The sequence below is a fragment of the Prorops nasuta genome, unplaced genomic scaffold (assembly GCF_024137725.1).
Source record: "Prorops nasuta isolate Cenicafe-Biocafe unplaced genomic scaffold, Cenicafe_Pnas_1.2 PNAS00014, whole genome shotgun sequence".
Lineage (NCBI taxonomy): Eukaryota > Metazoa > Arthropoda > Insecta > Hymenoptera > Bethylidae > Prorops > Prorops nasuta.
In genome coordinates, this window is record NW_027116811.1 from 2,512,461 (window position 1) to 2,526,530 (window position 14,070).

General features: G+C 39.4%; 3 protein-coding genes across 5 annotated transcripts; 1 reads left to right on the forward strand and 2 right to left on the reverse strand.

Annotated features, from left to right (window-relative positions):
- Positions 1-100: 100 nt before the first annotated feature.
- LOC136778382 (mitochondrial basic amino acids transporter-like) lies at positions 101-1,966 on the reverse strand. The gene is made up of 3 exons (XM_066735175.1): positions 1,587-1,966; positions 1,377-1,504; positions 101-1,211 (listed from the first exon to the last, which is right to left on the reverse strand). The coding sequence occupies exons 1-3, from the start codon at positions 1,618-1,620 to the stop codon at positions 543-545; spliced, it is 831 nt and encodes a 276-aa protein (XP_066591272.1). The 5' UTR covers positions 1,621-1,966; the 3' UTR covers positions 101-542.
- Positions 1,967-2,836: 870 nt separating this feature from the next.
- On the forward strand, positions 2,837-6,813 carry Hn (phenylalanine-4-hydroxylase). 2 transcript variants are annotated; one of them, XM_066735646.1, is made up of 10 exons: positions 2,837-2,967; positions 3,420-3,576; positions 3,893-4,086; positions 4,959-5,087; positions 5,155-5,309; positions 5,379-5,561; positions 5,633-5,829; positions 5,902-6,164; positions 6,228-6,457; positions 6,524-6,813. In XM_066735646.1, exons 3-10 carry the CDS (start codon positions 3,997-3,999, stop codon positions 6,684-6,686), a joined length of 1,410 nt encoding a protein of 469 aa, XP_066591743.1. In that variant the 5' UTR covers positions 2,837-2,967; positions 3,420-3,576; positions 3,893-3,996; the 3' UTR covers positions 6,687-6,813. The 2 variants fall into 2 exon arrangements, with proteins under 2 accessions (XP_066591743.1, XP_066591741.1); XM_066735644.1 differs by lacking the exon at positions 2,837-2,967 and having other exon boundaries at positions 3,098-3,576.
- On the reverse strand, positions 6,775-11,614 carry Clk (circadian locomoter output cycles kaput protein Clock). 2 transcript variants are annotated; one of them, XM_066735641.1, is made up of 11 exons: positions 10,631-11,614; positions 10,100-10,144; positions 9,887-10,035; positions 9,700-9,791; positions 9,424-9,628; positions 9,170-9,341; positions 8,860-9,098; positions 8,548-8,798; positions 8,094-8,471; positions 7,845-8,018; positions 6,775-7,779 (listed from the first exon to the last, which is right to left on the reverse strand). In XM_066735641.1, the coding sequence occupies exons 1-11, from the start codon at positions 10,657-10,659 to the stop codon at positions 7,360-7,362; spliced, it is 2,154 nt and encodes a 717-aa protein (XP_066591738.1). In that variant the 5' UTR covers positions 10,660-11,614; the 3' UTR covers positions 6,775-7,359. The 2 variants fall into 2 exon arrangements, with proteins under 2 accessions (XP_066591738.1, XP_066591739.1); XM_066735642.1 differs by having other exon boundaries at positions 9,862-10,035; positions 10,100-11,614.
- Positions 11,615-14,070: the final 2,456 nt, after the last annotated feature.

The following is a 14,070-nucleotide window of genomic DNA, read 5'->3' on the forward strand; positions in this document are numbered from 1 at the left end:
TTGAATTTATCGATTAAGTTTCGGTACTTAGTGGTTGAGTTGTATATCGATTGGGAAGGGCCGGATCTATGTAGTTGAGGAGAAACTTTGGCTGACGGATACAATTTATTTTGTGTGATTTTAAGAGCGAATAAATATCGCCTCTGGCTGTGACATCGGTCTTACATGTCCGCCGATCAGTCGAGGACTGCCGCGAACAAATGAACGATGACGATTGTCTACATTAGACTAGCATTATTATAATAGACTTTTTAATAGAGATCGTTTAAAAATATATCCTTACATAGAGTCATATCAAATCGAGAGAGTCTTTTATGAGAAACTAAACACAACTATTGAAATGGCAAATTGTCCACTGTGAAACCACGCACTATTAAACTTCGTGGTGTATAGTATATATAATTATAGTATACATATTCTAAGAATATATATATTGTTTATAGGCAAAATTATCCCCTCGTTTAAAGCCCGTTCGGTAAATACACAAATATTTGTAAGAGGTGGTGATTTTCTTGAGAGAAACACTAGGCTGGTGCACTAGCTTATTTGTTTACTGGAGTTTCCTGCTCGGCATAGTCGAATAGCCTGAAGGTCCAAGAGACCACAGCAAAGGTGGCTGCATTGGTAGGGAAGGCTCTCAGCAGAGTGGAGTTGAATCCTCTGTAGAGGCAGAGGTAGCCTTCAGCATTGATCGACTGTCGCAAACAATCAAGTGGACCGGAATATTGTCCTTTGCTGGCTGCTTGAATGCGAGACTTGATTACGTCCAAAGGGTAGGAAATGGTCCAGGAAGCTGCACCTGCCAATCCACCAGCCAATAGCATCCTGAAGGTGGATACTGGTTCTGAGGAACGAATCAAAGCTTCGTAGGTGTAGAAGTAGATGCCATAGCTGGGTGCTTCTCGTAAAAAGGTTATTCCCAAGCCCTTGAACAGTCCCTTCGACCCCTCCTGCTGATAAATATGACGAAGACACTGCAAGGGACCGGAGAACCGTTGCTGCTGCAGTTGCAGTCGAGTCTTCGCTAACTCGATCGGACTGCAGACCGGAGTTTGAGCTATTCCTGCCGAAACTCCTGCTAAGAAATGAGTGGATAATTGCTCCGGTTGGGAAAGATGCCTCTGGGTGTGTCCATAAACTCCAAACACGATCGCGTTCACCACTGCCACCCCAGCCATAGGGGATGACATTCCTCGATACAACCCTGTCACCTGCCATCAAAAGTCTTTCGCTAAGATTAAATGAATAGATAATCGAGCTTCTAACCATCATTATATATATATATATATATATATATATTGTACTTGCTAATCGTTAGTTAATTATCATTGCAGAATATTCTTATACTGGAGGTGGAAAAATTCTTGTTAAATTACCGATTCTTTTGTGATGATGGTACGAAGACAATCCCAGGTTCCCCTGTATCTAGGATTTCTGTAATCTTGGGTCTGCATATGTACTTTCACTGTGTCCAAAGGATATCCAACCAGAATTCCTGCGCACCCTGAAAAATGCCAATGACTTGGATATTACCTGTTTATATATGAAAAAATGTCTTACATAAAACATTCGATATATTTGCTTACCCCCAAAACAACCTGCCGCGAAGTCAAGGGCCATGCTCTCCCAATAATATCGTCCAAGTAACTATCGAGCCATTTGCGAGATGAATGGATCTTGAGCGATGAGATTAAATGGGATTCCATGAAAGATTGATCGTCGTATCGAGCCAGAAGTCGCGTGAGGAATAATAGAATCTCGATAAGTATTGGGCAATCGCGTGGATTGGACAAACAAACTTTGGGAAAAATCAGCGCGTCGGCTGAAGAGAGAGAGAGAGAGAAAAAACGATTTTTATGCAAAACTAATGTTCAGCAACCGGCGGTTGAAAAAATCTAGCCGAGCATGGCCAGTCGTTGGGAAAAGACTGAAACGCTCGAAAGAGCGAACGTTAGTATTTTCTATATCAATAGAAAGAACGATATGCTCGGGCGGATGGAGCTAAATCCTTGCCAACACCCATTATTTATTTATTCGGTTTGTACGGAGCGGTGGATCAAAGATCATCGCTACACTATCGGGCCAAGCCATTCATACGGAGGCACTAATGAGGCTCCGTACACACAGACACACGAGCTTCCTATATCTTAAACAAGAGAAATGAGATAGGGAAAATTGCAAAACGAGGCGCCGACTATACATATTAATCTTTCGCTCCAGTCATCGATACGTTCGTTTCGTTAAAATTTCGTATAATTAAGTTATTTCGTTCATTTGAGATTATCGTGTTGGCGCGTGCTCCGCGCGTGAATCATCCCCCTTTCCTCTACCGAGCTCCGTGCGTTACGTCATCCTCGCACACACACGCACATCTCTCAGATTATTTTGTCCAATTCTTGCACTCTATGTATATATTATTCAATCGTAAATTGCAGCGCCAAATATAAATACGTAGTAAAGACGATTATACGCGCAATTCGATAGTTTAGCTCTTATCTGCGTGATTTCGCGATTATTCTCTTGGCCAATCGAGCTTTCGCAATGTTCCAGCGTCATGCAGATATACGAGCCTCCGAATTTTTCCCCTCCAAACTCGTGCAAAGCTCCGCCGTATCTCCTTCCAGAGAGAAGAAGGAGGGTGATAATCCGCGAGTGGACGATTTCAAAATGGTCTGGAAATGTACGGAGCGAGAGAACGACGTATTTCGAAGCGCAGTGCAGGGTAATAACGATCGATATACATCGTTAGCATTTTTGCACGATCCACTAATCGAACGTCATCGCTGCGTAAAACCAAGTGTAAAAAATTGGAGGGATATTTTCTAAACATACGATTGATTTGATACTATATACACTGGCGGTTTCTGCAATGTTGTTCTCGTCGATCCTGATGGCGAGCTCGGGACGTGCGCGGCGATTAGAATGTGGCAACGAATAGGAGCAAAATATTATGTTGACTGATATTGCGTAAGAGATTTTGATAAATACTCGCATCATCATGTACGGACTGTAGGATAATGCAGAGAAGCGCGCGAACGCATAGTAAAGGCGACAATTAAAATTCCATTCATCGACGTGTTTCATCCAATATCCCAAGAGATAAGAGCGGTAAACAGGGAATTTTTCGGGATGCAAGGGCAAGGAACTAAGTGATTACTCATTTTTAAAAGGAACAATGGAATCTGGAAGAGTTCCATATACAACGAAGCAATGATCGAGTAAATAATAATACGAAAATAGTTTGCCTTGGGCAGTTATTTCGCAATGTCTGAATATCTTTGGAACGCGCGTAGCATCGGAAAAGCTCGAGTCATTCGCGGAGCATTATTCCTACAGTGGATACATTGTACTTTCGCGTAAAAATCATAATCGTGTCTGAAGAGACGCGTGCTGAAAGGAGCATGATTTTTTTCTTCCAGTAAATGCAATTTTCCAAATTGGACTGGTCACGTACGTATAGCCTGCTGGGATCATTGGAGTTCGATGAAACTGTGTGGATTCGTCGGGGACCCGAGTGCGAGAGAATAGAATCGCTATTATTGAGATAAGAGGACCAGCGATAATCGTATCGAATTGGCAAGTGTGAAATTTTCAATTACAGCCTATTACGTGTGGAAATGTTCCTAAGGTAAAAAATGAAACGTGAGAGAGGCTCGTGGTAACCTTATTGATGAAAATATTTTTTTCACGGAAGGGTTAAAAGAGTAATACTGATCAGATACATCGGAATTGCGTTTGGTTCAGCTTTAGTAACATTCGATATTGATAACTTTGCGACCTTATTCGTATTATAGAAGCTGTTTGGTCAGCTGGTGCTTTAGAAATTATCTGCCAGCTCTTATACTTTCCCCATCAGCGGGCTTTTAATTCGATTGTTATGCTCTTCACGCAGGAGGCGTAACCTGCTGAAACTATAAGAGAGAGTACGGCAAGAAAATCAGTCGTCTTTACGCTCTCGGCTCGAATAGGCATAACTGATTAGCTCCTTTTTAAAGGATGGAATCAAAGGTCGTCGCCCAGCCTATTCCCAGGACACGCGATGAAACGCAGAAAGAGTACGTCTTAAATGGATCCCCGCCAGATAAGGTAAAAAACATTTTTCTTCTTCCCAATCATCTTCGGTTTCTTTTTCTATATGTGTTTCTTATAAATCCCTCCCCCAGTAATTGTTTATAATTATACTGTGTTTTACTTCGTCTCTTCTATTATCTTCATTATTCCCCAGATATATACGAATATAAATTGCTGCTCCGATTAACAATTATCGGAAAAAATAATTAAACTTAACACTTTTTGCTCGTCATCATTTGAAACATGTTTATCGATTTGTGTCTGTTTTTTGTTCTTTCGCGAGCCTATAAGTTTACGCTGTCAATGGAAAAGATGGAAACGCTCGATGTCGTAAAGCGAATAGTATGCTTTTAATGACGGATTATTTAATAGTCACAAAAAGAACGTTTACTTTATCGAGGAATAGACTTTAATTTTTTTAATGGAAAGAATGGAAAAATACAGCCTTCGTGTGACTTTTCGGCTGATGCAAAACTCAAACGAGTTACATGGATACACAGAAATACTACCATTAACACTCTTATCACGGTCACCTTTAAAATTTTCCCTTTGGTTATGCGCAATTGTACCAATTTAAATTTGACAAAGGATAATGCATTTTTTGGTAATAACATTTGTTATCATTTGATTCTTATGGTTAAATAATAGAAATAAATACATTGGTAGATTTATATATATATATATATGTTTCTGACGAAACATTTAATTATTTCCAAGACTTCTATACGTATAAGGAAAAAGAGGGGAATATATATAGAGCCTAGTATAAAATAGACGACAGACTAGTTAGAACGCAGTTTTATCCTTTTACAATCCATTGAAAATAGTGAAGTAGTCTACCTTCGTACGTTCGTTTTGGATCTTTATGAGTTTTAACTGATTCGCAGCCAAAGCTTATGAAGGGAGGAAATTATATCAAGGAAGGCAGAGACTCGTCAAAAAGGACTTGTCTGATCTTCTCGCCAAAGGAAGATGACGAAGTTGGGGCTTTGGGAAGATACCTTCAGCTCTTTGCTGTAAGAATTATGAGATTTTGCTCTATCGATTGTTCTCAATCTTACATCGTTTCTTTAAATTTATTAGGAGCATCAAGTGAATCTACTTTATATCGAGTCAAGAAGCTCACATCGAAGCCAAAATTGTTACGAATTTATGGTGGAATGTGCTCCAGGAGGAAATCTTGGCGCTGTCATTGACAAGCTGCAAGAGCAATGTGGCTACTTTTCCATCATATCAAGGTAAGCAGACAAGAGAAACCTTGTAACATTGCAACAACAATAACTTCTCATGTTTCGTTAAACTTACAGGAACTACAGAGACAACATGGGAACAGTTCCATGGTTTCCAAGAAGAATAAGGGACTTGGACAAATTTGCAAATCAAATATTATCTTACGGTGCAGAATTAGATGCAGATCATCCAGGGTTTACAGATCCTATATATAGAGCGAGGAGAAAATATTTCGCTGATATCGCTTATCATTACAAACAGTTAGTGTGTTTTCCTTCTAGATTTATTCTTTTCTTCGAGGCAGAGATAATAAAAATAAAGTTCTGTTTAGTGGTCAGCCTATTCCTAGAGTAAAATACACCGAAGAAGAGATTAAGACTTGGGGTGTAGTTTTCCGGAAGTTAACACAACTGTACCCGAAATATGCTTGCAAGGAACACAATCACGTTTTTCCACTTCTGATCGAAAACTGTGGATATAGGGAGGATAATATTCCTCAGCTGGAAGATATTTCTAATTTTCTAAAGGGTTAGTTTTTGCTAATGATTATTTTTTGCAAATATCTAATCAGCAATTAAATTATCGATGAATTTTTTCCAGACTGTACAGGATTTACTCTCAGGCCAGTAGCAGGATTATTATCTTCCAGAGACTTCCTCGCTGGTCTGGCATTTCGAGTATTTCACAGCACGCAGTATATCAGGCACAGTAGTAAACCTTTGTACACGCCTGAACCAGATATCTGCCACGAAGTGTTGGGCCATGCACCTTTATTCGCCGATCCGTCATTTGCTCAATTTTCTCAATCTATCGGTCTGGCATCTTTGGGTGCTCCGGATGAATATATCGAAAAATTGGCTACAGTGCGTTATAATTCTTGCGTTATTTTGATCGTTATTTATAATAAACTTTCTCCACTATTTCAGTGTTTCTGGTTTACCGTGGAGTATGGTCTCTGTCGTCAAAATGGGGAGCTGAAAGCTTACGGTGCTGGACTCTTGTCGTCCTTTGGAGAACTGGAGTACTGTCTGAGTGGAAAGCCTGAATTGAGACCATTCGAGCCAGTAAAAACAGCCTTGCAGAAATATCCAATCACGGAATATCAGCCAGTTTATTACGTAGCAGAAAATTTTGAAGACGCCAAAGATAAAATGATGTAAGGTTGAATATTATTAGTTCTTGATCTCTCGTAATCTTATAAAAATTCATGCTGTTATTCTAGAAAATTCGCACAAACCATTCCGAGAAAGTTCGGAGTCAGATACGATGCTTATACTCAGAGTATTAATATCATAGATAGCAAGCACCAAATAGAAGACTTGGTTTATAACGTCAACCAGGAAGTAGAGATACTGATGGACGCCTTGAAGAAATTGAAGCAATAGTTTGTCAAACAATCGTCTTAGTATAATAAATTGGAAAGTGATTTTGAATGGGAATGATAATTCTTTATAAATTGCAATTATCCCCGTGTAACAATAATAAAATATATATTTTGATGTTTGACTTGTACATTATCTTATTCTTATTGTTATTATACTCAGTACCTTGTAAAATTATAGACATGTATACATATAAGAAATTTAGTGTTCTTAACAAAAATATATTACATATTACATTAATCAATGTCGATATCGCAACAATCTAATGTACATATAATTTTTAGAGCTACACCGAAATTTATTGGTCAATCGTATGGCTAATCGCGGAAAACAGCAGATATTTTTGGCACTATCCACGACCTTCAAAGATTACCCTGATACCGAAATAGCTTATTCTCAATTTGTCAGTCGTATACATAATATTATAAAAGTCGACATAGAAATATACAATAAAAATATCTTCACTATAAAACTGTCCTCGACACAGTACCCTGCTTCACTCGAAATACAATCTTAATTATTATATTTAATTTCCAAGAGCCATAGACATTACAGCGTTAACCATATACATCCATCTATTAAAAACACGTAGCACGTCGAACGATTAAAAATAAATTTACATGGCAAATATTTCGTTTCTGGATTGACATTGCATAAATTGTAAATTGACTTGTAATTAATTCTGCGGTGGTCTTTGCTGTTGACTCGCGGTCGATTCAAGATTGGTGTATATAAGATTTTGTTGCTGGGAACAAATTTGAAAGGGCACGAGATCCGAGTGGTTGCCATCTTGCTGAGTTTGTTGGGTCTGTTGGGTTTGTTGCTGATGAATCGCTGGGTGTGATTGCTGTTGAGGATGAATCATCGATGCTACGTTGGCATGCACAGGTCCAGTCAGAGGTTGCACAGGATTTCCGGATAACGTTTGCGGAAACAGCTCGGTTGGTACAATCGACATTGGAACCGTTAATGGAATTGGAAGCACATTCACACCTTGTATTGCCCCAGTATTCTGAATTTGCATGCCAGATGAATTATTGCTGTTGCAGCGAGAAACTGGTTGACACGCGTTTGACCCATTATAGCCAATACCAGCCTAAAAACATTCCTTCCGTCAAAATCCACTATGTTAAATTTTTAAAGAAAATTTCTGGAACGTACGTTCAACAATGGTGACAGAATTCCATATCTAGCAATGAACAGTTGCTCGGAAACTCTTCTCAGTTCTTCCTGTTGGTGAACGATCAATTGTTGCAGCTCTTCGTGTTTCCTCTGAAGCTCGTCCTGAATTTGATTCTGCGTTGATGTCATTACTATTCCTTGCTGGTGAAGAATCTATAAATTTAAACAATGCATAAATAAACATTCTCGAATATTATCCAAATTGTTTAACTGTTAAATAAAATTTACGTCAGAAGCTGGCAATGTATTGATCGCTGGATTTGATGGGGGAGGGTATTCTGCATTGACGACTGGTTGCATATTAAGTGTGGTGTATGGGGTAGATTCCATAAAATTTATACAGGGTTCTTCTACTTCTAATTGATGTTGTTGTTGGGAATCAGCGATCGGTGCTACAGACTTGGAGGTGACAGAACTGGTCGCGGAAGCTGCCTTTGATCGAGATCCATGAGTTATTTGGGAGTGCGAGCTGTGCATTGAAATTGACATGGACGATGCATTGGAACTCTCTTCGTGCCTTCGGATACCCGATCTGCTCGTTACTGATTTCGTCTTAGAAGATTTTGTGCCCCACTGAGAATTTGTTTGACAAGGCGTACTGCTGATCTATGAAAATGTCAGGTGAATTTTTTGATCCTCTGTTGAGACTGTTCTCTTGAAATTTACACCAGCCTTTAGTTACCTGATGTTGCTGCTGCTTAACGGGCATCAAAACTACATCCTGAGTTTGGTCTTTCGTTAAATTTTCAGAACTCTTTCGCATTTCCTTCATTACGTCAACGTAACTGATAACGTGGTGCGTGCAAACTATGAATTCTGGTTTGGAATTCCACTGATTGTACGTAATATAAAACCTAGTTTGCAGCCAGATCCACTGCTGACCTTTCGTGAGAAACCTGTAATGACACGAGGTCCCTTCTCCTTTCTGCATAACTGAAATATTTTATTTTTTCATAAACTAAACTAATTGCAACATTTTTTATATCTCACTTACGCGATTCGTGACACGTGACAACTTTATCGAGATCGTCCACGTGATAGTAATCGTATCCAGAAGTGCCTAAGACTTCGAAAGGTAAGTAACCTATGATCGGAGGAGCTCTGTGATCCAAAAATAAAAATTTCCATTCCAAGCTGTGTCTCGACGTGAACTCTGATTTTGTGCTATCTATTACGGACATTTCACGAATCAGCTGTGGCGTTTGCAATCTTCCAGTGCCAACAAAGATTAATCTGCAGAAGCAACGGTTCAATTAAGAAGATAACTATATTTTAAAACAGAAAGAATAGTGACGAGAACATACTTGGTATCAGAGCCACTAGAATTGCTAAGCCTTGTATTTGTTATTAAATTATCGATATCCGTATCGACGTCTGTCCGGAAATATCCGATGAATTGTACTAATTCGTAAATTGGATCTTCCCTAAAATCTAATCCTCCTCGTTTAATATGACAGGTAAAAAATAATTGTTCCTCTGAAAAATAAATATATAAAATAGAAAATATTGAAAATTATTTAGTTTTGGAAATTGAAAGCTTTTGAAAATGAAGCAAAACCTTTTTTAATTGATCGTCGATCTCTATTATTACCGGGATTTAATAAAATATTGTATAGATGCGATTGGTCTTCTTGATTAGCTATATCATAAATAGTTGTGTTCTCCAATTCACTTGGAAGGTATCCCAATAGCGAGGTAACGCTTTCAGAAACATAGTGTATGCAACCGTTGCACGAGAGCACTATGATAAAACCATCCAAAGCCTAAAAAAACTTAATTAGTAATTTGATTCCATGCATAAGAACAAAATAAATGCTATATAATGAAAATTCACCTCGAGTATGAGATGTGTAAACTCTTCGTTGGAAAGGAACGAAGGTTTCCAATCCTCCTGTATCTCGTGTACTCGAGACCTCATAGCAACTTCTGTAAACAAACACTCGTTATTAATAAAAATTATCATTCAAGTGTGTCTTACGTAACTTTTGACACTAACTTATCAGGAATATTATGAGGTTTACCATTATGATTCTTCAGGAACAGAATCGTTGATTTCAGTACGGTAGATTTGTCCATTTTTCTCGTGTTGGTGCTCACCATGCTCCCGAGCTCATTCACCAACATGTTAAATTGGTCTCTCCTCTTCTTCTCACTAAGATTGCGAGATTTCCTGCGCACGATAAACAAATTAACACAAAAATTCAGATTGAAAAAGAAATAAATCAGTGTCTTACCGTTTCGTGTCATCCTTATCATCGATATCATCGTCCATAGTGTCACTAATTGGAAAATAAGTAAAGGCATATTCTAGGGTCTCAATCTAGTTACATTTCTCTATACTAATCAATGTAAATATAACCATTGCAAGATAATGTTGTTTGGCTGCTCAAATTAATTTTGTATTAAAAGAAAATTCGACACGTCAAATTGAAAAGAAAATAAATATATTTAGTCTGAGTTTTCCGTCAGTTTCTGTACTGCTGCGCCGCGCGTAGAAAGAAGGAAAACGAGAGTAGTAGCGGACGGTGCGAGACAGCCTAGCCGTGGTTGAACGAGGAAAGGCAGCTGAGCCGAGGTACATTGGAGCAAGCGAGAAAGGATAAGCCGGGCCCCCTCGGTCGCGACGATCGATTGCGCGTGGAAAACGTTTTCTGCGACTGCAGCGCACCACAACCAAACAACACTGGCGTCTCGCGTAACGTGAAACTCGGAATAATCAGCAGGCGGTTCGTAGGAAGGATAAAAAAATGTTCGAGTCGACTCACACTTGCATTAAAAGGACTGGGACCTCCATGCTGGTTTCTTGATCGAAAATCTTCTGTCCACGAGTAATTGGCCATGTAACGATTCAGCTGAGAGACGCTGCTCGGTCAATGCAGCAAATCCTCCGTGCTTCTATCTCTCTCTCTCTCTCTCTCTCTCTCTCTCTCTCTCTTTCTCTTTCCCTATCTCTCTCACTCTCAATAATACTGACAAAAAAAAAATCCTCCCTGAGTTGTCACAGAGCTCGATGGAGACAAGAAAGTTTCGCCCTCAAACTCTACCAAACCTCTCAATTGACTCCTCTAATAATCTAGAATAATTAAGCAGAATAAATCTGTTCACGCGAGACAAATCTTAACCTCTCGATGATCCTGCAGGAATGAAGATTCGCTAAGCTCTCTCGAGTCGCAGAGTAGAAACGAAACGCGTCGGTTAGCCAGATAAGATTGCAGGTTTTTCCTCGCACGATTCGAGGTGAAAATTCGTAGTTCGGGCGGGCAATTGAATGTTCGCGATACGTTTAACCTTACTCAGTACTTAGTATTATATGATCGGCCCTCTGTCAACGTGGACGCTGGAGTGCATAGAGGCAAGAACGATACACTCGAGTTGAGATTATTCGTAGGTGGAATTGACACTTGGCGGCTCGGCAATGTGGAAATGTTTCTAATTTGTTCAACACTGGTTAGATGGTTTAAACGAAGGATGGCGACGTTTTCGGGGTGGGGTCTCTCCAGCGCGGGGAGCACCGCCGCGCATTTTACAACCGTTGGTCCTCTTATCGACGCATGCTACCGACGCGCACTGCCTGCTAATTTACGGCCTTTGCTAATCCGTAATTGCGCAGTCCGAGTCTCTCCACTCTTGCTCTCTCGCTCTCTGCAATATGCGCCAGGCACTATAGCACACGCCACAATCCGTGCACGCGTCCCCAGCCAATACACATGCATCGCCCTGGATAACCTATAGAGCTGGGTCCGTCCGGTACTGTCACTTTCTCCTGGGACTATGCGAAAATTATATCCTAGACGCTTTTGATCAAACGTCCGTTGCTTTATTTGCGCAGAATCTTGTTAATCTTATCTCTCGTTATTTTCTAGGGAAATGTCGTCATTGAATTACTCGTATAGAATTCTCAAAATGGAAGAAAGGAATGTTGAACGTTTTTTCTGTGGGAAGGGGATAAAGAATGGATTTATATAAATTTTACATAATGTTTATTATTCATAGTGTACTCAGAAATGCTGGGCCTCAACCAGTGGGCCCCCTTTTTTGACATATTTGTTCAGTGTGAACATCACAATGTTTTTTTTCCCACTAATTCGTGCAGGTATTAGTGCTCTATTAATAGTGATGCACAATCTGCTCGTAACATCGTAAAACGTGAGAGAACATTAAAACTCGCGCATCACAAGTACAGGGATAAACCTTCGTATCTTAATTTCGTAATCATTATGAACTACTTAAATCAAATACATATAAAGGTTTTTAACGAATTAACAAATTGGAAGAATATAGTAATAATAATAATAATAATAATAATTTGTTACGTACAAACGAATATAATATAATACACATATATTATGCGCACATAATATATATATATTTATATATGCTTATATGAGTTTAAGGTTTAAGAAATATTAGTACATATATATATATATCACAACGAGCAGTTTGTGCCTCGCAAGAAATAGACATATCCAGTTTCACGACTCTTGGTTCTCGTTCATGTTTCAACATGCCAGCATATTCGTATAACAAAATATCGAATAACAACTGCTTATAAACAAAACGAAAAGAAGATACCTCTATCAGCCATAAGTCTTCTAAAAAATGCTCTCTTTTTATTTGCATCCTCTTCTTGCTCCTTAGTTTCAATTCTTTCAATCGTATCGTTACATCGGTCAATACTCGACAATTAATAATACAAAGTATTAAAAACAACATATTAGTAACATTTACGTATTACAAAAGTCGTTAAATGTTTTTTTTTTCATTTTTTATTTCACGTTCACTAGTCGCGATGTATAGGAGTTAATCCTTCCGAGCCGCTCTCTACTTCGGATGACTCCAAGAAACGTGACGGACATAAAAGTAGGAGAATCGAAGCGCGGGGACTTTAATCTCAAACTCATTGTGTGACAATCGCGATTGTCCGCAGATATCGATTTAGCGATCACGAGGAAATTCAGTAAATGGTTGCGGTACGAGGCCAAAAAGAATTCTATTATTCACTATTAATTTTTATATCCTCCCATGCGCACATCGACTATGCAGAATAAAAACGTACAATTTGTGGAATCGTCAGGCGCGAGATTATCGAGCGAGAAAATTAGCACTGAATTTTTCTCGCGAATCGTTATCGTCCCGTTCGCTCGATTCTCCGTCCGTGGACACGAGACAATTGGGGGCCGTATCCACGTATATAAGAGTGGTGAGGTGCCTAATCGAGTCTCTCGGCTCGCGCGAAAATGAAGAATTCGCCACTCGAGTCAGTCGTCGATGGCGCGAAAGGCAATTTCCGCGGAGAATTGCTCGGACTTTATTGGCGAGAAGTTTGATTTCTAACGTTACACTCGTGTAGCGACTCGAGAATCGCATTTGGAAGAATCGAACTTATGGAACGGTGCGACAAATTGTTCGTTGCAGATCTTCTTTCTCACACGCATTCTATCTCTCTCTCTCTCTCTCTCTCTCTCTCTCTCTCTCTCTCTCTTTTATACATTCACTCTATTTCTCTGTGGACGTTGGAGAATCGCAATTTCGCTCACTCACTCTTGATTCACCATAACGTAATTAATCGCTCGTACATCGTAGCATCACGCCCCTCGTGGTCTTATCTCACGCGATATATATATATATACATTAACATATATCGAAGCGTGACGTCACGACGTGGGAACGACGACCACGCGATATTTCCTATATTTCTCATCCAGACTGATCGAGATCTATGAACGATTGCACTTTGGGGTGAATATTCGCCGAGGAGATGGATAAAATATGGGGAAACATCGCGTTGTCTCGCGCCAAATCGCAAAACAACGTCGAGACACTCTCGTAACTTGGATCGTAGGTCCTCTCGTTGTTGATTGAGACGCTTGGTGAAAATATTCGCGCGGCTCTACGTTACTCGAATCGTCCTATCTTTGCTTAAATCTTTTTTTTTTTCGTAATTTCTCTTGCCTTTACTTTTCTTCACTCCCTCCATTCACGGTTCATCAATTTCCCTCCCTTCGTCATTTTCCCCTTTTCTATCCGATTACCAAAAACATCACGCTTGCCTAACGCTATACGTAAAGATCGTTACAATACATAATGTGGTGTACTTGCTTCTATATGTGTGTCATATACACACATATACACGCATTTATTCATCTCTCTATCCATCTACGTATTCATAAACTGTTACGTGTATAAATAGACGTATATATGCACG

What these genes read in the sequence shown, in the direction of transcription:
- Hn (XM_066735646.1), top strand. Translation starts at nt 3,997, where the DNA reads ATGGAATCAAAGGTCGTCGCCCAGCCTATTCCCAGGACACGCGATGAA. An exon ending in ATCGCTTATCATTACAAACA is followed by an intron (nt 5,562 to 5,632) that starts GTTAGTGTGTTT and finishes AGTTCTGTTTAG; the next exon opens with TGGTCAGCCTATTCCTAGAG. An exon ending in GACGCCAAAGATAAAATGAT is followed by an intron (nt 6,458 to 6,523) that starts GTAAGGTTGAAT and finishes CTGTTATTCTAG; the next exon opens with AAAATTCGCACAAACCATTC.
- LOC136778382 (XM_066735175.1), bottom strand. Translation starts at nt 1,620, where the DNA reads ATGGCCCTTGACTTCGCGGCAGGTTGTTTTGGGG. An exon ending in CGCGGCAGGTTGTTTTGGGG is followed by an intron (nt 1,505 to 1,586) that starts GTAAGCAAATAT and finishes GGCATTTTTCAG; the next exon opens with GGTGCGCAGGAATTCTGGTT. An exon ending in CCATCATCACAAAAGAATCG is followed by an intron (nt 1,212 to 1,376) that starts GTAATTTAACAA and finishes TTTTGATGGCAG; the next exon opens with GTGACAGGGTTGTATCGAGG.
- Clk (XM_066735641.1), bottom strand. Translation starts at nt 10,659, where the DNA reads ATGGAGGTCCCAGTCCTTTTAATGCAAGT. An exon ending in GTTCCTGAAGAATCATAATG is followed by an intron (nt 9,792 to 9,886) that starts GTAAACCTCATA and finishes GTTTGTTTACAG; the next exon opens with AAGTTGCTATGAGGTCTCGA. An exon ending in TGTCACGTGTCACGAATCGC is followed by an intron (nt 8,799 to 8,859) that starts GTAAGTGAGATA and finishes AAAATATTTCAG; the next exon opens with TTATGCAGAAAGGAGAAGGG.